This window comes from Juglans microcarpa x Juglans regia, chromosome 3D (genome assembly GCF_004785595.1).
Source record: "Juglans microcarpa x Juglans regia isolate MS1-56 chromosome 3D, Jm3101_v1.0, whole genome shotgun sequence".
Classification (NCBI taxonomy): Eukaryota; Viridiplantae; Streptophyta; class Magnoliopsida; order Fagales; family Juglandaceae; genus Juglans; species Juglans microcarpa x Juglans regia.
Genome location: NC_054598.1, coordinates 2,615,702 through 2,639,116, shown reverse-complemented (window position 1 = coordinate 2,639,116; position 23,415 = coordinate 2,615,702). Strand labels below are relative to the sequence as shown.

The 23,415-nt window shown below is 35.7% G+C and overlaps 2 protein-coding genes and 2 pseudogenes across 2 annotated transcripts; 2 read left to right on the top strand and 2 right to left on the bottom strand.

Annotated features, from left to right (window-relative positions):
* Positions 1 to 733: 733 nt before the first annotated feature.
* On the top strand, positions 734 to 7,771 carry LOC121255376 (protein EXECUTER 1, chloroplastic-like). Its single transcript, XM_041155666.1, is given in 14 exon segments — positions 734 to 1,210; positions 1,212 to 1,292; positions 2,149 to 2,265; positions 2,383 to 2,448; positions 3,173 to 3,279; positions 3,906 to 3,987; positions 4,155 to 4,874; positions 5,023 to 5,146; positions 5,323 to 5,492; positions 6,054 to 6,128; positions 6,249 to 6,261; positions 6,264 to 6,340; positions 6,471 to 6,620; positions 7,341 to 7,771. Coding segments are annotated over 13 exon segments (2,043 nt in total). The 5' UTR covers positions 734 to 892; the 3' UTR covers positions 6,564 to 6,620; positions 7,341 to 7,771.
* LOC121255429 (fructose-1,6-bisphosphatase, cytosolic) lies at positions 2,505 to 22,374 on the top strand. Its single transcript, XM_041155734.1, has 5 exons — positions 2,505 to 2,517; positions 17,191 to 17,196; positions 18,883 to 19,488; positions 21,243 to 21,639; positions 21,836 to 22,374. Exons 3-5 carry the CDS (start codon positions 19,069 to 19,071, stop codon positions 22,234 to 22,236), a joined length of 1,218 nt encoding a protein of 405 aa, XP_041011668.1. The 5' UTR covers positions 2,505 to 2,517; positions 17,191 to 17,196; positions 18,883 to 19,068; the 3' UTR covers positions 22,237 to 22,374.
* On the bottom strand, positions 8,487 to 10,330 carry LOC121255495 (annotated as a pseudogene).
* On the bottom strand, positions 15,361 to 16,896 carry LOC121254171 (annotated as a pseudogene).
* Positions 22,375 to 23,415: the final 1,041 nt, after the last annotated feature.

Sequence of the window (23,415 nt, the reverse complement as noted above, 5' to 3'; positions counted from 1 at the left end):
AAAAAAAAATGTCAACTTTACACTGTTTTGGGCCATTATCATTTTATGGACTAAAATTCTCAAGAATTTTTCAGAGATTGTGTATGGCTGATTTGAGATGAGATAATTTTAGACGAAATATTAAAATTAAAAAAAAATATTATTGAGATATTATTTTTTAATATTATTATTATTTTAGAATTTGAAAAAACTGAATTGAAATTTGAAAAAGTTAAATTGTTTATTATATTTTATGTAAGAATTTGAAAAAATTGTAATGATGAAATGAAATAAGATGAAAAGTTTTTGAATCCAAATGGGGCCTATCAGGTCAATTTAAATATTAAAAGTATTTCATTACATTTCAATTTATCTTATTATAATAATTTTTTAAATTTATATACAAAATATAATTTATAATTCAATTTTTTAAAATTTTAAAATAATAAAAATATTAAAAAATTATATTTTATTTAACTTTTTAAGTTTTATCTATCATTTTCTCCCGTTATCCAAACAGGCCGAAGTCTTTCTTCAACCACCGCTTCGTAATATTTTAACTTATTGCAACGTTTAAGGAAATATAAATACAGTGTAAAATTCAAAAAAATTTCTGTAGAGGATCTGTGAAACTAGTGTTTTCCTTAAAATATCTAATAATTTTCTGATCTATTTCCAATCAAACCAGTTTGTATTAATCTAGAAAATGAAGATTTCGTAGAGTATTACTGACAACCAGTTTGTAGATTTCTTCAACCACCACTCAACCTGGTTTTTGCTTTCTCCCGTCATAACCACAACCCTGCCCAGAAAGCGACACAACAAACACTACTCTCGACCATTTATAATCAAACACAGCACGCGCGCGCGCGCGCGCACACACTCTCTCTCTCTCTCTCTCTTTCTCTCTCTCATGGCTTCCATTTCTCCTCCGACCTCTCGCAACCTGGTCTTCCCCAACCCCAAATTCCTCTCCCCTTCCCCTCTGAGAAGACCATCCTACCCGTCCCAGCCCCACTCCCTCTCCGTCTCTAGTATTTCCGACTCCTTCATCTGCCGCTCCCACCACAACGCCTCATCCTCTCCAGACAACACCATCCGCTGGCGATGGGACTCTCTGCTCCACGACGTCGTCAAGACCGCGATCGAACGCTTCAATTCCTACTTCAACTCCAACCGGAAAGAGGGCGACGATGTTCGCGATGGTGCTGAGCGAGAGCCGAAATTCAGAGGAGGAAGAATGGGATTGGGGTCGCTGGGGCAAGCATTTCGACGAAATCGATGGCCAGGAATGCCTTGCCTCCATTCTTAAGGTCGGCTTCATTGCAGTTTTTACGTCTTTACTATTGCATGAATGGGATTGCGATTTTGTTCGTATATGGTCGTTTGACGCCGAAGAAGAGCAAATTAGACAATGGACCTTAACGAACTAACTAAAAATTGGTTGGTGTAAATTCAGCAATTGCTTTATTAATAAAACTTCTTGGTTCTTCGTCAAAAACAATCGCAATTGTAGCCTACGAAAAAATGCATTGTTGGAAAGACAGAGAAATTCCCCTTTTCAGAGTTTTGAAAATAAAATGGCGTTACTAGTTCACTTTAACCCTCCAGAATACCAGGTAATCCCTAGTTCACTTTAACCTTCCAGCTTAGCTAGTTGACAACAAGGTATATATTGTTTGAGTAGTGCTACATTTACTTACACTTTTACTTATAAGACTGATTTTGTTAGATTTTTTTTTTTAAATTCAAATTTTGCATTTCAAATTTCATGATTTTAAGCATATCAATAACTAACATGTAGAGAAATAAGTTTTTTTGTAAATTTTTCTCAAATACATTTAGCATTTTCCAGATTGTTTTTACCAGCATTGTCCTTGCGGGTGATGCATTGAGATAGCGTGTGTCACGAGCTTTTGTGCTTTCAATACACTCTTTATATGATACTGTTGGTTGCTTTATCTTCAAAAGGAGTTTCCAGAATCATCCTTCCTACTTAATATTGTTTTTTATGAATTTCAAGAAACTAACTTATTTGATCGTATTAGGGGAACTTCCATGGCAAGTTCATCTGGAACTGCCATCAAATTACTGGATTGAATTATTATGTAGCTTTCTGTTGTGTGGACATAATTTATACGCTGAACTATTTTCTTTTGGTCTTCACAGTCAAAGTTAGGTCATGCTGCATATATAGAGGATTATGAAGATGGTGCTAGGCTCAAGGTGGCCATTGCTGCTGCAGCTACAAATGATACTGTTGGCAGAGTTATGTCTCATCTGAATGTATGAAAACATTCATTAAGAAAAATAAAATAACACTCTTTTTTCAATCCCTTCTTGGTTCATTTTATTATTATTATTATTATTATTATTATTATTTTGCAAATCTATTTGTTCCAGAAAGCCATAGAGGAAGAGCGTTTTCAGGATGCAGCTTACATACGATACAATGCTGGTGCTGGATTGGTGAGCTGCATAACCTTTTTTCCATGTTAGCAATTTGTATACATTGCAAAAATGTTTTTTGATGTGAAAGTGTAAAAGGTTTTAGATTGGTAAATGATTCTTTTAGTAGTTTGTTATTCATATTTAACACTAATGGCTCATGATATTTTTCTGTTATTCTTGTAACATTTCTGCATATATTCTCACACACAATTCTTTGAGTTGTTGCCTGTTGCGAATTCTTTTATTTTTTCCATTTTTCGATTTTTTTTTTTTTTTTTTTTTTTTTGGGGGGTGGGGGTGAGAGCAAAATAAATCCGAAGTCGGTCATTGTAAGAGGCAGCAAACAGAAAATCGCATTGGCTCATTTCCTCTATTGCAAAATTGTTGTTGTACGCTTGAAATGTTAACAAGTTTCTGTTTCTTTTCATTTATAAAATTAATATGGTTCTTGTTTGGTTCCAAACAAAGTTGCTAGATTTTTTTTGCTGGTGTGCCATCTTTTTTTTTTTTTTTAAGTAGAGAGAGGAAGTACTCGTTGAGCCAAAGCTCATTGGTAATACCATCAAATTGCTATTTGTTCACAGAATCAATATTCATTTTCCTGGAAGCGATGGAACACATTACCAAGACGAATCAATGATACCTAATAATAGACAATGCTGTCCTTAATAAGTACTGGAACACGTTGCTGATATAGTATACGGTTACTTGGAGTTATGTAGTTTTTTATTTTGTTTTCCAGGTCGGATGGTGGGCTGGCATTGCAAAAGATATCAATGATCCCCATGGTCTAATTATTCGAATAACGGCAGAGCATGGAAGATATGTGGCAAGAAGTTATAGCCCTCAGTAAGGTCTTTTTCTTGATTAGTTCTTTCATTTTGATCCTCAAGTTTTAGTCGGATTTTTTAGCCAAGATTGGAGCTCTGATGTTCCAAGTTGTTTTTTGTTGGGTTGTAAAGGCATTTGTGCCCTCTGTGTTCCTGGGGTTTCTTAGTTTATCGCTTTCTGTTTTAATCTTAATCTATTTTTGATGAATAAGAAATTTTATTAAGACAAGTAACAAGGCAAAGCCCAAGTACACAGGAAGTATACAAATATTGAACCGAGTTACAATTTCGGGCCACAAAGGAGATACCATAATGAACACTTGTCAAATTTTCACACAATTTCCATGTTTGTGAGACAACTTTCCAAATCCTTCCAAAATTTTAATCTTTTTTATTGGAAATCGATTATCTCATTTAAGATGTCTTGTTGGACAGTTTAATATTTAAATTTAGATCACGTTATGGTTTTTGCACACCTTTTCTTATATACTTTTAATTTAAAGTAATTTTGGTATGTCGGCAAAATTTTTACAATTGGATCCTGCGACATGGCATGCCACTTTTGCTTACTATTAAAGATTCTTATATTTTTAAGGCTTTCTGTTCATCAATTGTTTTTGGTTCCTTTTCTTTCTTCTTTGACAGGCAACTTGCTACGGCTGCAGCTGGTGTTCCCTTGTTTGAAGTTTTTCTCACAGTGAACAAGAGAGGTGAATATAAACAGAAGGTACATTTTCTCCATTTATTAAGGTCTCTTGTGTAATACGTTTTTTTTTTTTTATATGTTATCTATTTCCCCATTTTCATAGACATGTTTCAGGTGGTTTGTTCTTATGTACTTCTATGTTGAATGTTTTCTCTCTATATGTTATCTTTATGTCATGTCATTTTCAGGCCGTGTACTTAGAGTGGAGGGGAGTTTTTGAAGGTTCTTTGACAGTTCGCTCTAAAACATTTGATGCCACTAGCAGCTTGAATCCATTAGACTCAACGGAAGACAATGGTGATCTGTTTGCTGTGAATACTGAAGATCCCAAAGATGGTGATGATAGGGACGATAGTTCTGATCTAGCTGACGGTCTGTCTGGTTTCCAGAACATATTGAAGGATATGATTCCTGGTGCGAAGGTCAAGGTTTTAAAAGTGACAGCACCAGGGAAGGTAGACAGAGATTTAATATCTAAAGTGATTGAGCAGATTATAGAGGAAGAAGATGAAGACAAGGACAATGAGATAGATAGGGTAGAAGCAGAAGATCAAGATGATGGGGAAAGTGACCAAGAGGCAGATGAAATTGAAATGGATGCTGATCCTGGAATTATTGAAAGAGAGGAGCAAAATGAAATTGCAGTTAAAGTTGTTGTGGGTGGTCTTGTACAGAAACTCTCCAACAGTTTGCCTACTAAAGATTTACTACGAATACCTGCTAAGCTAGAGAAGAAGGGGCGTTTTTCATTTTCCTTATCTATAGAGAAAAGCATCAATGAGCAGGATTCTGGTGTCAAGAAACAAGCTTCAGTAGATAAATCAGCTAAGCCTCGAGGTCAACACAAGATTGACCATGTTGTGTTGGATCTTGCTAAATTCATTGGTAGGAAGAAGATACCCTTGAAGGTTGGTTTCAAGTTTTCACTTGGCATACCTTTGTACACATTTTGTAGAGTACGGATCTACCTAATATATCCCAAGCTTACAAACTTGTTTCTGTTGTGAGGTTTTCCCCAAATATGCTTAGTTTGTAAAATTATGCTTTAATCGTCAGGTTCTCAAAGATGTCGGTGAATTAATAAAGCTCTCGCTTAGCCAGGCTCAAAATTATCAACCACTTTCTGGATCAACAACCTTCAATCGCATTAAAATGCCAACATCTACAGATCCTCTAAGTGGTGATTTCCCATGGGACTTGTTCATTTTTTAATATTGTTGTGATTTAATACAAAACTAGCTTCTTATGGTACTTGTTTGTTATGTTTCTAAATCCTAGAATGTGTTTCCTCCTTTTATCCCATTCCCTTAAACCAGCTTAGGGTGTAAGGAGTTGAGAATATTTCTATTTTCTCAGGAATGTACATTGGTGCACATGGGCTGTCCGCATCAGAAGTCATTCATCTGAGCCGAAAATTTGGTCAGTGGCGAGAGGATGGTGGGAAAAAGAAGCCATCAGATCTTGAATTTTATGAATATGTAGAAGCCATAAAACTTATCGGTGATCCTTATGTACCAGCAGGCGAGGTAATTTCTTAAAACCAATTATTTTGTGTTATCTTATATCGTTAGTGCCTGATTTTGTGGATCTTATTAACTGGAATCACTTTTCATTACTGGTACATAACATACATTTGTGTTTCTTATTAGTGAGTGGTGGCTCCACAAATTTTCATAAATATCTTTTGTGCACCAAAAAATGATCTCTCTTTGAATTGGTCTAATATAGCTTGTAGCTTGTAGCACCTAAGTTTTGGACGTAAACCTACTATAGCTTGCGGGTTTATGTTAGTTTTAAGGTTAAAAGGCAAATAACAAACGTTATGTTATAGGTAATGAATAGAATATGGCCATAGGAGTTGATACGATTACTACCTATAAAAAAAAAATTCGATACCATTACTGCCTATAAAAAGATCTCCAGCCTGTGTGAATTTAATTTTTGACAAATTTACTCAATATTGGTGAAAATTTGGTAGTAATGATATTTATGACAAAAAAAAAAAAAAAAAACACATGATCCATGATTCATATTTCATATTTGTAAAAACTTGGAATTTCAAAGGTTTTAACTTTTGGTTTCTGCAGGTGGCATTCCGTGCAAAGGTTGGGAAAAGATATCAGCTTCCACTTAAAGGGATCATTCCAGAAGAACTTGGAGTGGTACATATTTAGCTCAAGCTGCCAAGATTTTCTAATGTTCTCCCCATTTCTGTTTTCATTATCGTCCCTTTCTCTTTTCTTTGAGCTAAAGAGCTTCTCATGATGCTGTTTGCTGCTCAGATTGCTCGCTATAAAGCCAAGGGAGGCTTGCTGAGCCTGGGTTTCACAATCCTCGATGGGTCGATGGTGAACTTGTTATTCTTGATGGAAAGGTCTACTTTTTGCTGTTGTATCTTGTGTAGTTGTTTTACCATATATATGGGTTTTTTCCTTGAACCTGTACTTAACTCTTTCCCCAAATGCATACTGATTGCATCTCGCACCTTCAATGGGATTCTGCAGTATGTTAAAGGGGGGCCTGTTGTTGGATTTGTCTATTGGGCCCCTGAATACCACTTCTTGGTGTTCTTCAATAGGCTGAGGCTTCAAGAGTAGATTTTAGCTGTACATCCTATGTTCAAGCTTGTAAATTCGTTGTGCAGATTTTGTAAGGTAAGTTCCCTTCATGTAAAAAGAAACAAGTTTGCATGCAGTTCCATCTTGGGGTTTTATTTTCTTGACATTTAACTATATTGAATTTTAGTGGAGCCTTGCATATATTTGCATCTTTTAAATTGTTGGCATGTACATACTATTGATGGACATGGCCCTTGTCATGTGCCACCATCTCTCCCTTGGAAAGGGGGATCCATGGCACCTCTAGCATAGCATACATACAATAATCTCTTTCAATTCTAGTATGGAATCAAGTTTTTTTATTTGCACATCTATGCATAACAGAGAATTCCCAAACCATGCATATATATGAAGGCGGCATTATGTGCATCCTTTGACATAAAAAACTTACGAGTAGCACTGGATCACAATTAGATTATTTACTACATATATCACGAGATTTTATTATGGCCAAGAAACATGGATGCCGAATGTTTCATAATATCAAGTCGTCACATAAAAAAGAAAAAGACATTAGTGGCCTTCCTGTTCACTTGGAACCATACACCAAGGGGTCTGGGGGAGCAAGCTAAAAAAATCTGAAGACGAAAAAAAGAATAATTTTTCTAGCTTCGCCCCTGCTTACAGAATTTCTCTATGTGAATTGTACTTCTTCAATATAATTTTCTCTAGAGTGACTCAATGTTGAGCCTGGCATGTTATAACAGAGTTTAAAATCCTCTTATTATGGTTTCCTTTGTCAACTTTGTTGTCCAGAATTGGAAGGTATTATTACTGAAAAGTTGCTGTTTCCAAGTATAGTAGAGAAATCCTGGAGCTCTTCATCACTCAACTGACCATTGCACTTGTAAGCATTATAGACTCAATGGGGAGTAGCCATCCTAGATTTGAAATACAATGAATGGCCCTTTCCATTGCTCTTTATTTTTAGGCACCCCTTTTATCAATGTATGTATAAATATTTGTAGTTCTACAAATCAATAATCAGGATTTTTCCGTGTAACTTGATGCAGTATATTTCCCATATACTAACCTGTAGATGGTCTTGTGAAATACTTTATCTAGAGATGTAAATATGCGAGGCCTGTTGATGGTCTAAGTTCTGGGATGCAGTTCAAAACCATAGAATTCAAATGCAAAACAATCAAAATTCTTTTCACAATTAGTAAAGCCAGCATTTACGCTCATTGGTGAATTGTACATAATTTTTTCTTTTTCAATTTATTTCTTCTTTGTGCTTGCACTATGCGTGCCACCGTGCAGGTCTGGAAAGTAATGTGGCTAGCTAGACATAGTTGAATTGGCACTCAACATGAGGATCCGCAATATAATAACGCTGGTTCTCCCCGTGGAGTTCCACCATCACTTTATCTGTGATATTATAGCCATTTTGCTTCTAATTTTCTTCTATATCTATTTTTCAGGACTTGCAGTATTTCTTTATATGCCCGCTTTGTCAAACAGCTCTCTCTATGCTTTTAATTTTACATCTCTAAGTGGGAAAGGAGTGGATTTAGTGGGCGGCTGCTGAGAAGATAGATAGCTTAACCAAGACCATCGTGATGCTAACAACTATGAAAATCACAATACATATGGTGAGCCCTGAGATCAAGTTGCAGGTTTATTAAAGCACAAAAATGGAGTTCTTATTAATGGACATCCTGCTACTTTAACATTCCGGGATCATTCGCATAATATCGTTGATGTAGCAGGCATATCGACGTGGATACTTATTTTCTCGTGTATACTTATTTTACTCAAATCTCATTTTTTCAAGCTCCATCGATACTTGGCACAACTTTATTCAGAAGAGAGAAGACAGACACACTTAATCATATAATTAAGTACTGGCCTCCATATGACACAAGATTTATTGATCTTGGTAATGCTGAACTCTCTCGCTCATGGCTTCTTTTGCGAGTCAAATGACACCTCATTCGCTATTTTTGCTCCGCTTCCTTTCGCCATGTATAGGCCAACATGATGCATAAGCTCCTGTAATATATGAACACGAGCAAGTTTTAAAACTCCATGTCAAATTGTGTGACATTATAGCCTTCAGTTGCCAAGGTAAGTTCCTATGAATTCTATTGACAAGAACTTAAATACCTTGTTTGGTCTTAGCTATATTAATTACCTGGGGATGAGCTAAAGTTCCTTTGGTGTTTCTGGCAACGTGGACAGAAAGATCATATGTAGCACATCCCCGGGAATACACAACTACATTCTTTAGAGGTGTGAGGAAACCACGATTTCTTGCCGATACTGCAGAGCAAACGAAGCCCAGCACGCAGATATCTGTGCATATCCCTACAGCCAATATCTTCACCAAACAAAATCACTAACGTTTTAATATTTGAAATCAAAAGATAATATGCTAAAGAAGTATAAAAACCTCTATAGATCATAATTAACTAGGGCAAATGTCGACTCAGAAAAACCACTTGCAGTACATGATATTCTAAAATTACTTGCCACTTTGATCTGATTTTACTTCACCAAATCAACAAAAGCATTTGAACCATCCTCCTCAGTTGAACCCAAATATCCATCAATGCAGTCTTTGCGCCTGATTGTTACATTAGCTTCAGTCTCTAACCATCGCAGAGCTGCAGTAGTGGAAGAAACCAACATGAGAGATCGGTCATAAATCAAATACAGAACAATCACACTATATAGTACACAACCTATATCTAACCTGGTTGGCCTTTTGAACTGTTGTGAAGTGTGATTTTTCTTTTTCTTTTCTTTCATCCTATAATTTTATACCGTGGCATATTTTGCAAAATCAGCTTTACAACGCAAACTTTATTGCAAGTTCCATTCAACAGCCAGGGGTCTACTTGGGACCTGAGTTTTAAGGCTTTCATACATGCTCATCTACTTACATCATGACCACTAGATGCAGCTTACATATACACTTCCCTCACTCAAATATATTAACTGATATCAAACTCTACTTTTTATGTGCTTCAAATATACACAAAACAGATCACAAACATAACAACCATTTTCCACTGCAAAGATTGTCATTTGAGTCAAGAGAACAAACAGGCAAGAAATCACATTGTATAAAAAGACATTACAGAGTCAAGTACCAGGAACCAAATTTGACTCATTGGTACCAGCAATACAATGAGGAGGGTATGGTTCCTCGGGTTTATCAGGATGATGAGAATCAATAAATGCCATAATAGGCCATTTCTTCTTGCAGAACAATCTGGCCAACCTTTCTGATTCATTGATCATTTGTGAAATCTGGATGTTAGGCTCTGTTGGCACCTGAAAATACATGTTTATGCTAGTCAATAAGCTTCCAATTCAATAGTTCTTGTTGAATACAATCTTGATATAGAGAAAGATGGTATGCATAGTAATAGACCCTTTTGGAGTTTCTTTCACTACGAATCCATGACTTTTGACTATATCAGGGAAAAAAAAAAATGCTTGCAGACATATTGGCATTAGAAGCTTAGAGAGAAATCATAGAGAAAGAGAACTAGCTAACAAAGCAACTTTTAGCGATATCTTCCAGTAAATTAAAGTACCGTAAAGGGCTAAAAGCCTAAAACCACGAGACATTAACTGTAGCAGATCAAGTTTACCAGATTCCCAGCACCAACAGTGCAGAAACCGTTGATGATGTCCACAAGGACAAGACCAGTCACAACATCTTCCTGCAAAACCACCGACTTCTGCTCGATAGGAATCTCACCCTTCAAAAGATCAATTGCCGGGGACACCATTTGAGTTTCCAATTACTTGGATTCACTTCACAATATTGTTACATATATATCAACCAAAGAGTAAGAGAAGGTGCATTTCAGATCGATGGTTGCGACCAGGATAATATGCACTTACAAGTTACATATAGAAAGTGGGGTGCTGGCAAGCTGCAGCATCTGGAGTATGGACGCCCTCATCTCGTTGTTTGTATGCTAAAATCCAAAGTCGAAAAATAGACTTGCTTTTCTTTCACAATTAGGTAAGTAAAAATAATCAAAGATAGAAACGTGTTCGTGCATATACCTCCAAGTAAATTAATCTTTATCACCTCAATGCGAATCTGACTCTACTTCCAACTTTCTTGGTTGCATGATAATAACTTCAGCCGTTTAAGTATGGCAAGACACAGTGAAATGGGCAGGCCAAATTGGTGGTGGCAACTTATAATTGGCTTGCCATCTGAAAACATGAGGATATCCTTGCCAATATGCTTTAAATTTCTTAGTTGAACTTGGGTATGATGAACGTGAAACCCAGAGTTTCTTCCCTTGTCCATTCCATGCTTAATTACCCTGATTATTTTGCCACGTTCTTGGAGATTGCTGATTAAGGAGAGGATAGGACTCCCAACTTTATTGGAACGACCAATTAAGGGTGCCGTCTCATACCTTTCCCTCTGATTCGTCGGTTCCGACCTGTTTCGGAACTTCGATCCATCAGGTAAACGTTGTTCTTGGATAGGTCATCCATCGTGTTATTTTAGGCCTCGTTTGGAAACGATATATAATACGATAAACGTGAACAATAGTAAAATAATCTGTAAATAATAATTAAATGATTTGAGTTAAAAATGTTTTATTAGATTTTGCGAAGGAGGATATAAAAGTTGAATAAAAATTTTAAGATAGTTAAAATATTGTTAGTATATAATTTATTAATATTATTTTTATTTTAAAATTTAAAAAAGTTAATTTTTTTTTTGTTTTATTTATAAGTTTAAGGAAGTTATAATAATTTGATAAAAAAAATTAAAATTAAAAAATATTTATTTTTTAATGATATTTGAGAAGAAAATCTGATAAATTGAGATAATTGAAATAGATTTCCAAACGAAGCCTTAGTGTTCCAATTATTTATTAGTAATTATATTAAGAGCCACCAATGTATGATTTTTCAACGTGATGATTATGTTTACGGCAATCCTAAAAACATGTATTTGCTAAAATCTTATTTTCCTTCCAATAAGCAGGCTAAGATTTTGGCAAATGTAATTGACTCCTTGTGGTCACGCATTGCATATTCGATGACATTTAGGTAGTGATATAATTAGTCTGGTTGAGTTTTGTTTTGGATAAATTTTAAAATCAAATCGATATATGTTGATTTTAAAAATTTAAGAATTAATACAGACCAATCCATCACTGAAATCGAAACTTTCTATTTTGATCCGATTTGATATGGTTTTTATGGTTTACTGTTTACAATCATGACACTATAAGGTAAGACTTGAGAGCCATTTTCTCTAATATTTGTTCTTCTCAAAAGTAAGTTTATATTAATAACTAATGTTCATGTTTAATATTAAAATTTCATGTTATATTAGTTTTATATTATAAGATTAAATTTTATATATTATTAAAAACTATAAGATTAATTTTATGTTATATCAAATGTCATATTAAGATTAATAAATATGAATAATCAAGTCAAAATTTTTATGTTATAATAATTAACAATTTAACATATAATATATATAATATAATATAAAAAATTTAAAAATATATCGTTTGGTTTAAACTAATTTTTAAAATATAAAAATCGATATCAAAACAATTTTGATCTAATTTCGATTCTTAAGAACCAGCGTTGAATTCGACCGATTACGAGCCAGAAGGAACCCATCGGTCCCATCAATTCAATCAGTTTTTCAATTTCTTTTTTATACCCTTATGCGTGGGGCATGCTCCATCACGTCCAACAGAATGCCCCGTATTATATAAATAGAGTCCTTCTACATGGCATCCACTATAGTGGTGCGCACAATGCACACACGACGCGAATATTTGTCTTCTTTAAAAGAAAAAAAAAATTCAAAACATACGTTTTGATTCAATTTGAAAACGTGTATATGCATTTTCATCCCATTTCGAATTCATCCCACAAAAGCCCTGCTCCATCGCAACCCGCGTCTGCTTCCACAACCCAGCACCTCCCGACGATGCCGTCTCTCTCGTCAGTGCCACCGAGCAGAGCTCCTTCGTCTGCCCAGCGCCTCCACTGTCCCGCGAGCTGGTTGAACGGAGCAAACAAGATTTCAATCCTGCGAACCCTCATTCCTCGCCACGAACCCGCGTCCGTGAGCTTCATCTTGCCAGCGCCACCTCACGACGGCATCTCTCTGTTCAGGGCCAACTCGCGACCCTAGTACGTCTGCCCAGCGCCGCCGCTCCCTGCGAGTTGATTGAACAGACCAAACCAGCAACGAGACCGAGTGCTCTGTTTCACCAAATGGTTTGCTAGGTAAATGTTGTACTACCATTTTCCCGTCCATACAAGCTATGTTCTTCATGTGTACATCGAGATGTGATTTTTGTATTTTTTGAGATGGGTATGCTTAGGGCATGGATAAATTTCCAGAAAATTAAGGTCCTTAACTGCTCTCTTCTCTCTCTTTCTCTCACCCTGAAAATTGAAGTAAATCCCACTCAATATTTTCCTACTTAAAATATGATGGACTGAAATTTCCAGCAGAGGGACATTTGGCGGACTTCGCTCACTCTCGCAAGGCGGAGCCAGGAAAAACTCACCGTTCCCTTTACGACTTCTGTCCAGTGTCCATTTCCAAAAACTAACATCCTCAAAGAGGTACAAATCTTTCCTCCCATCTCTCACAGGGTTTTTTTCATTAGGGATTGGTAGATCCGACGCCTTTCTCTCTCTCTCTCTTTCTATCTCCGATGGTAGGGTTTTGGAAAGTGCTATGCTGTTTTGAAGATTATTGGCTAATTTATCTCCGTCCGGTTCTCGATAAAATTTAGGAGAAAATATATAAGAAGATTGGGAATGGTATGTATTCATTGTGTTGTTTTAAAGGAAAGACTAAATTATCGTTTGGAACAAACTAAGATAGCGTAATAGGTCCGGTCTACTGACTTTAAATAGTTATATTAGCTCCATACGATTTCATTTTTAAGCAGCCAAACAAAGTTATGAAGTGGGATTTTGAGGAAAACGTAGGATTGAATCAATGTATGAAGTGGGGGAAATGGATTACTTTCCTTATCTTGGTATTATATACAGTCCACAACCTCCCATAAGCTGGTGCGATGATGATGTGCTTCTAACTACTTACAGATTAATACCTGACTTTGACATATTGTACAAATTGAGGCTGGAATTTGAACTTAGGGTGTTGTTAACAGCTAGTTAAATTTGAAAATGAGGTAATAATTTTGGGGAGCAATATGTAGTTTACCTCTTCTTTATTAACAATGTGATCATTTATCAAATAATCTAAGTTAATATTTTGACACCCATATCTTGTCATTTGAGGTATTGAATTCCAGCTCCAATTCTTGAACAAGATTTAGTTATTTAGGTAAAAAGAAATAAGAAAAAAGGTTTGAAACTTTTGTGTATTGGGACCTTTCCTTGTCTCTAAGTTGTACTAGCTACTATTCAAACTTCAAATATACAAAATTAACTTAAAAAATATATCAAAAATAAAATATTTTATTAAAACTATGTCCAATTCTAAGAAGAATCATAATCTTCCTTTTATTACATTTAGTTTAGTTTCCTCAAAATACACTACTGTAATATTAAAGATAGGACGATTTGTAGGACGATTTGTGATTACTACCAAAATGTTGAAAGGGTGATATATTTACAAACAGTAGTTAGTTATATGGTTCATACATCAATAGTTGTAGAGTCAATGGTTCCATAAGCTACCTATCTCAAATAGTTGTAGAGTCAATGGGTTCATAAGCTCTCTAACTCATGTGGTTACTCGTGAACTTTCCTTCTCATTGGGAAAGAAAGAATGGAAACAAGGTGGATACCAAAGAAGGAACTGCTAACAATGGTTTTCGTTAAAACTTGATTTTTCGTACAATGGGTTGAAAGTCAAGTTTCTTGAGATGCCAATCATGGATGAAATTTAGAGGATTAATAAATTTTATTGATTTAGGTTAAATGGAATTAGTAGCTCGAGTAGTGTCTGTGTCTCCAAACCTTTCTTAATGGTAATCAGATTAATCCATTGTTTCTTCTAGAATTTATGTTAGACTTAAGCAATGTAGTGTATTTTGTATGAATTTAGTAGCCATGTAATTGTTCATGCGAGGCTTGTATTTTGATCTTTGAAGCATGTTGTGGCAGAATTCATTTTAGAATTTGAGCATGTTGTTTATTAGAAGTTAGAGTGAAGTTGTAACAGATTGGCTTGTATCTGCAAATGTTTGTGGTTTGAATTAGTGAACAGGTCAAGGCAACTCCATCATCAAATTTTAAGTAATGTAATTCCCGTTTCATTATTTTTTCAAAGGGACCCACATAAAATAAGTAATGTTTGTGGTTTGTATTATATTCTAACATGACATGTCAGTATGATTGAGTTCGAAGGAAATCAATCTGTAATATTTCTTGCTTTATGCCAGATTAATAATCCTTTCACTAAATGTAATATTTTCTGAATTTTAAGGTTTATTTACATTGTCTTGTGATATTTTCAGGTGGTTTTGATGTGTTGTACATTGGAGGAAAAGCTAGATTGGTGCTAAAAGTATGCACACTGGAGGAAACAAGAAAATGAGACTACTTAGATTAGAATCTTGGATTTTGGAATATTGGATTCTGGAATGAATATTATGAGACTACTTAGGTCGTAATAAGCTGCTTTGTAATGTTTTGTCCAATTGGAATGAATATTATGACTCAATATTTTACTAGATGACTTAATCTAAGGATGATTATTTGATCGCAGTGTAAATGGTTTTGCGTTAAGTTGTGGAGGGATTTTTGTGTATATAATCGTTGTGGATTGTGTTCAAGTTTGTGTATAGACGGTTTTGTGTCCATTAGGAACAACTCCTTACTTTAACGTATCCTCAAATAGTAAAATTGCTTTGCAGCCAATTCTATGATGTGCAAACCCATTAATAAGAGCTGTCCAAGCTGCCACATTGGGTGAAAAGATGCCACTAAATGATTTTTGAGCATTGAAGTACATATTTATAAGAGATGTTCCAACATAAGCATTTGATTCAAATGGTGTTTTGATCAGGTGGGCATGAAGTAATTGTCCTAGTTGAAGAGATCCAAGGCATGTACAAGCATAAAATGGAGTAGAGAATGTCGATCTAGTAGACTATATTGATAATCTGTGCATGGTCACATATAGTTTGAAAGCCTCTTCATGGTGATGGTTTTGAATATAACCTGGCATCATTGAATTCCATGTCACTGGATTTCTTTCCCCTTTGGTTTCTTCAAACAGCCTCAAAGCTTTATCAAGTTCACCCTTCCTGGAATACACAGAAATCCTAGAATTCAAAGAAATTATAGTTTTTTATGTCATTCTATTAAAAATCCTCTCTGATTCCTTGACTTGACCGCTCATTGCATAACCTTTAATCATCAAATTACATGAGATTGGATTCATTTCAAGCAATCCATTAAAAATCAATTCAGTATCTTTAATCCTACCTATCAATATAAGTCCCCCAATAAGTGAATTGGAAGCATTTAAACATGGATTTCCCATTCTATCATACACCATCTTGGCATCCTCAACAGCCTTGCAATCACAATACAATTGAATCAATGCACCACCAATCGAGTGATCAAGCTCAAATCCATATTTTATCAAAAGTCCGTGGACAGTCCTCCCTCCGCTTAGGCTACCCAATCTCCCACAAGCCCTTAAAACGCAATCCAAAGTAAACTCATTTAGCATTACCTCACAACTCCTTCTCATCTTCCTAAACAACTGCAAAGCCCTTTCACATCCATCCTCACTCCTCACAAATCCGGAAATCAATGTAGTCCATGCCACAACATCTCAGGATGGCATATTTTTAAAAACTCTCATAGCTTCACTTATTAAGTTACATTGCACATACCCTACAAGCATCAAACTCCACAACAAGTCATTTTCATCACGAAACTCGTCAAACACCCTCTTAGCTCCTTCAATCTCAGTACAGCTCACATAGAAGTACAACAATGAGCTACCCACAAACTCAAATCTTTCAGACCTATATTTCAAAACTAAAAAATGAAGCTCTTTTCCCTCGTACACTAAACTCGAATGCGCGCACACACTTAGTATAGAGGAAAAAGTAGTCTCATTTATTTCCAGAGGTGCTGGGCAGAGGGAGGGTTGGGGGAGAGAATGGGCAATGCAAGGGTAGGGGAGAGGATGGTCTAGACGCGGGGATGGGGGTGGGGGAAAGGATAGGCAAGACGAGGGGGTGGGTGGGGGAGTGTGCAGATGGAAGGAACGCGAGGGATGGGAGAGAGGAGGTCTGCTGGGAAGATTCAAATAGGTGGAATCTAAGAGACGCGTGAGTTTTGTTACAGGGAGAAATTGGTAATTTTGTTAGGGTGTGTAATGGTTGCATCCACTGTAGTGGCTTTTCTTGAGAATTTCTCATATAAAAATTTCATCCCATTGAAGATAGAAACACACACACTGACACACACTCTCGTAGAAGTCTCCAAAGCCCAAATCTGAATTTTTTACCGGAGGCCAAGCTCCTCTTCTCCTCCTTCTCTATCTTTTTATTTTATCTATAAAGTTAATTCTAATTTCTTAGTTGTTTATTTCCTCTAAAGTCGAAAAAGACAAATGTGTAGTATTTAGGCAACATCTGAGAGACACGTGACGTACAAGAAGGCTCCTAGACCGTCAATCGTTCGGAGAGAAGTAGCAATTATGTGTTAATCGCCACGCATGTGCTTCACGCACCGCTAACAACCACGCGTGGGCCTTACGCTCCACCCTTTCTGGAAACTTTTCTCACCACACATGTCAGACCAATGAATTCGCCACCATCCAATATGGTTGTTGTGACTATAATGAGATATATGCATGGGCCCCACACACCGTCACAGATTTTGGAGTCTATTGGAGTTGGTCCAAATTGTAATCCGTCTATTTCTGCATCTATCTTATTGCTATTCTTATTGTTTTCCTTAATGTTTTTTCCAAATGTTGCTAAGATGCTCTTATATCTAAAGAGTTTAGTAAAATATTTGAATCGTTGGCGCCCGATGATCACATCCCCCCTCTTTGGTCTATTGGGGTCTCTCTCTACCACAACTCATAAGCCTCGGGTTTTTTTACTTTTGCCCACAGCATGAGAATCACATGTACTCATTTTGAAGAATGTGGAGTTTTACGACGACGTATAACGTGATGGATTTAAGATTTTTTTATCTGACTTTTTATTATAAGAGTTGTCCTATTTGGAATAGGATCATGAAAACAAAGCAGTGGACTTCTACAATAGTCACTTTAAGACAAAATACAATCACTACAATCACTATGGCCTACGGTCATGGAACTACAATCTCATTATCAGATTGATAAAAACTATAACTTTGAATGGCTCCCTCTTGGCAAGAAAGGGTAGGAAATATTTATTTGTTTCCAATGCCTATTTCTTTTTCCTTTTCTATAGAATTGCACTAGTTAAGAAATGATGCTTGTCGTAGTCCCTCTGCTCCTTATTTATATATTTCTTTATACCTTAATTATAATATATATAAATAAAAAATAAAAAGTGAGAATATGACATGATATATTTATTATTTTACACTAAATGACGCCTCACAATTTTTTATTTTTTTTAAAAAAAATGGAAAACAATTTTAAATTACATCCTAGAATCTCGAAAAGTAAAAATATTGGGTAATATGATTTTTAGGCTGCGTTTAGTTGTAAGATTCAATTGAGTTCAGTCTAATTTAAGCTGAGCCTAGCATCTAAACACCTAACTTTTAAATTGATCTTAACTCAAAACTTCTTACACGTGAGACCTACAATTTTTTTCAACTCGACACATTTTTATACGTGAGACCCACAACTTTTTTTAACTTCTCATAAAAAGTACTAAACTCATTTTAGGCTGTGTTTGGTTGCAAAACTCAGCTGAGCTCAGCTGAGCACAATTTAGTTTAAGCTGAGTCTAGCATCCAAACATCCAACTCTTAAATTGATCTCAACTCAAAACTTTATTATACGTAAGACCTATAATTTTTTTCAACTCGACACATCTTTATACGTGAGACCCATAACATTTTTCAACTTCATATAAAAAGTATTAAACTCATCTTAACATTTAAATATATTTTAAACTCAGTTTAGATAAGTCTTATATAACTCACTTCACTACTCAACTCATTACTATTTATAAATAATTTAATTCGCTCAACGTTGAATCGCAAGCCTTAGTATTCTAATATTTCACCCTCACCAAGTGAAAATGCCTTGAAATTACGATAGGATGCAGCATCGATTCATTTATATGAGAAATTTATGATTTGGGGCTCAATTAATGTGAAGAGAGGGGAGCACAGAATTATCTTGTGTTTCATGACAGAAGGGAGGTATCATCTTATCCCTTTTGTTCGGTTTTCCATCTTACGAACTTCATAAAGTCCATTTTCTTCCAAGCAGGTCTGCACAGCTCGGAATCTCAAATGACACAGTTTCTAAATTTCCAACCTTCGAACCGATTTTAACCATAATATGCAAACACCCAGAATAACTTTATACTCAGCACAGGTCCTCCCGCCAAAATATCGCTATATCCTGCCAAAGTTGCATAATTTCCCACCCAAAGGTCACCTTTTTCCACAGAGCCTCTTCTGTAGCAAACGAAGAATGGCTTCTCTTGGTGGATCTGGTTTTGTTGTCAGGTCACAGGTGGTGGATGGTTCTTCAATTGGTGTTGATAATGGTATCTGTACTTTAAATGAGTATGTGGGTAAGGGTGGAATCGATGTGGGAGATGATCTTGTGGTCTTGCTTGATCACATTCAGTATGCTTGCAAGAGAATTGCAGCTCTGGTGGCCTCTCCTTTCAATTCCAGTCTTGGGAAACAGACCAGTCTTGCCGGTATAAGTGGCTCCGGCAGGGATGCTCCAAAGCCGCTTGACATCGTCTCTGTAAGTTTACTTATTATTTCTGGTTTTTGGATTCTTTACCTTCTTTATTGACAGTATAAATGAGCTTCATAATTGTAGTCTTATAAATGCTTGAATCTTAATTTTCGATGTGGAGATTGTTGGCCTGAAGGAAGGATGCTTTCTTTTGTCTGCTAAGGATCTTTTAAGTTCAGGGGTTTCTTGTACTATATGCAGTATGCACACTCGTGTAATTGGATTTGATGCTAATTACAGCTTTCAATTGATAAAATTATGGGTAAAATCGTAGGATTGGACATCCCGTAGCTTCTATTTGACTTGGATGAGCATCAAAGTGATGGTATATTTTGAAATGCTTCCAGTATAGAAAAATGTAATGCGACGCTATTGCGCTTCTCCCTTGGACTTATCGAGTATTTATGTTGTTCCGTTGTGACCGAGTATGAAACCATATCACCCAACCAGGCCTTTTTTTTAACCACCATTCACATAATGGTGTGCAAATTTTTGCCAAGGTAAGTTGCTTAAATCGCTGTTTTAGTCATACAAATGCAAGCAAATGTGTGTATCAAATTCTCTTGTGCCACTCAATTAGAGAATTTTGTTTTTTACATTGCTCTGGAAATTTTTCTGCTGTGACATTATTGTTTTCGTGAGAAGATGGAAAACAACTTCATTTTACATCATGAGGTACATGGCAAGCATTTGGGTGGGCAAAATTTGACTCCCAGTTAAGCACCCTGTATATGTTGGAATTGCATGCTGCAGTAATATTAGCAGTAAACTCTAACCTGATTCAAAGTATGAGTAGCTCACCATACTTATACTGGCTTTCTTGCTATGGTGGTTAGCGATAGAGGTGCAGTTTGAGCAAGCTTTCCCAGTTAAATCCAAATCAATCCAGCCAAACCTGTTTATAGTTTTATGTTAGTGCTCCAACTCACTCGTGTACTCAAACATTTTCAACAGGTTGGGTTGGCAAGGCCACATGTACTGTACACATAGTGGGCCACGACCTGTAACCTAGTCAATCCCCTTGGAATTGTGTGAGATGAACACTGGTCCAGTCTCAGAAGGTCAGGCAGGTTTGGGGGGTGGGATGAGATACAAAATTCCCATCTCATCTCATCTCATCATTACACATTTTTCAAATCCCCATACAAAATATAATAAACAATTTAACTTTTTCAAATCCCAATTCAACTTTTTCAAATCCCAAAACAATAATAATACTAAAACATAATATTTTAAACACTAAAACAAAACACAAAATTCTCATCTCACCCCCCAAGTAGTGAGTGTTTCATCTTTTGGGAGTCCATAGGCACATAGGGTAATGTCTAATATAATTGTTGAGGTGCTTGCCTTAGGTTTGGCGACATAGAACCAGTAATATATCAAAATTTCCTGTCTGGTCCTATCTGGGTTTGGCAATAAAGGAATAACCCAACTTGTCATGGTGTTGAGATTTTCTGGAATAAGCATAGGCTTATTTTTCGAAAATTCTTGCATGATTTGATCACTGCTATGGGCAGTATCCCTTTTATTTTCCTTCTGTTTTAGATTATTCAGTAGTTTAGACTTTAACTTTTTGGGAACCTGTTAATCTTTCCTGTATTTCTAAGTTGTTCTGCCCCTTTTCTTTTGAATAATTTTTTACTTATCAAAAAAGGAAAATCATGCCTATGGCAGCTTGGTTTTCTCCACTGTCTGTAATGGCAAGGAAGGAAGAAACAATTATGAATGGCCAATATTTCTTCTTGTTCAATGTGCAGAATGAAATCATCTTGTCGTCTCTTCGCAATTCTGGAAAAGTTGCAGTCATGGCTTCAGAGGAAGATGATGCTCCAATCTGGTTAACTGATGGTGGGCCATTTGTGGTGGTAACAGACCCCCTTGATGGTTCTCGGAATATTGACGCATCCATTCCAACTGGAACAATTTTCGGAATTTACAACCGTCTTGTGGAGCTGGATGATCTACCCAAGGAGGAGAAGGCGTTGCTGAATTCGCTCCAAACTGGAGCGAGGCTTGTAGCTGCTGGCTATGTTCTGTATTCATCAGCTACAATACTCTGTGCCAGCTTTGGCTCAGGGACACATGCATTTACTTTGGATCATTCAACAGGAGATTTCATTCTCACACATCCAAGCATTAAAATTCCTTCTCGAGGTATGATGAATCTGTTCACTTGTTATATGCTAATTATGCATGAATGACATTATAGCTCTATATAAATTATTAGAATAACCCAAAGTTTATGCTAACTTTATTTGCATCTAATATAAAGGATCAGAATAACCCAAAGTTATCTGTGTTAGTGTAGATGCTTTTAGATTCCTTTTATTTCAGCTCTATATTATGTCAGGACAAATCTATTCGGTGAATGATGCACGATATTTCGACTGGCCTGAAGGGTTAAGGCGATACATCGACACCATGAGACAAGGAAAAGGCAGATACCCCAAGAAGTACTCAGCCCGTTATATATGTTCTCTTGTAGCTGATCTCCATCGGACTCTCATGTATGGAGGGGTGGCAATGAATCCCAGGGACCATCTTCGTATAGTTTATGAGGGAAACCCTCTTAGTTTTCTTGTGGAGCAAGCAGGGGGCAGAGGATCTGATGGTAAAAACAGGATTCTTTCAATGCAACCAGTTAAGCTGCATCAAAGACTTCCTCTGTTTCTTGGAAGTCTGGAAGACATGGAAGAGTTGGAGAGTTATGGAGATGTTCAACAGAAAGTAAATCCTGGCTATGAAGTTTGAAGATTAGTGACTCTATTAGTTTATAAATCAATCGCTTGTGTTACTAACAATGTCCATCTATGAAAAATCCAGAGATGACACCCAACAAAAAAAAGTTTGTAACTAGTCACTCCAAGTATCAGTTGTAAATTTCCAATCTTTCCTTGTCTTCCCCTATTTTTTATACTCATCTTCTCAGGAACTAAGAGTAGCTTGAAGATTAAAAAAAAAAAAAAAAAAAGGAGCAAGACAATAGTATTAAATAGCAAGAGGTCTATTCATGAGGTTGCATCCCAATATACAAATAAATAGGTGCATGTTTTCATGGCGATTCTGGGGAATAGTCCGGCTCTTTTAGAAAACAATAATAAGCCACAAGGAAGATAGAAACTCTACTTTTTTACGATTTTTTATATAGTTATATTTTGGTAAAGTAATTTATAAAAGAATAATAATAAACACACAACATATTTGACAATATGAAGATATTTTTATGAATGACATTTATTTTATAAAATATTATATAAATATATTCTTCATTTTAAAACATAATTATGAAAATAGATGTAAGTTTATATTTTTGTTGAGTTGTTTGGACTAATTTTTATTAGAATAATGCTACTATGTCTCTTCATTTTGCTCACTCATTTAGACTGTTCATGTATTTATTTATTTTTTTAATTTTTTTCTTTTACTTACTGATTAAGGAAGTGACTACTAGTGTATTGTACTTTTATATATATTTTTAAAATATTTAAAAATGTTAAAAAATATGAATAAGAAAAATTAAAAAAGTCAATTTTGTCTTGGGGCACCCTAACTGTAACTAATAGGCGACACCCTAGCTGCACTCTTTTTATTAAGAGCAGTGTTACACCCACTGAGGTTGTAGCACGAGAATGGCTCCCGACAAGATCATTTGGTCTTTTTTATTTTTATTTTTTGATTTACTTTTTTATATCCTTAAATATTTTTTTTTAAATATTCACAACATCATTAAAAAATACTTATTTAATTATTAAGTAAAAAAATTAAAAAAGAAAAACTTTTTTAGTATCGAGACCCATCCCTCGATGGGCTTAGCTTATCTCTTTGAAAAATTCTAAACATAAACTCTACACTCATGTACACCACTTATATGAGGATAAAAAAGTAAAAACATATATTTTTAAGTGATATGCAGAGTGTGGAGCTTCTGTG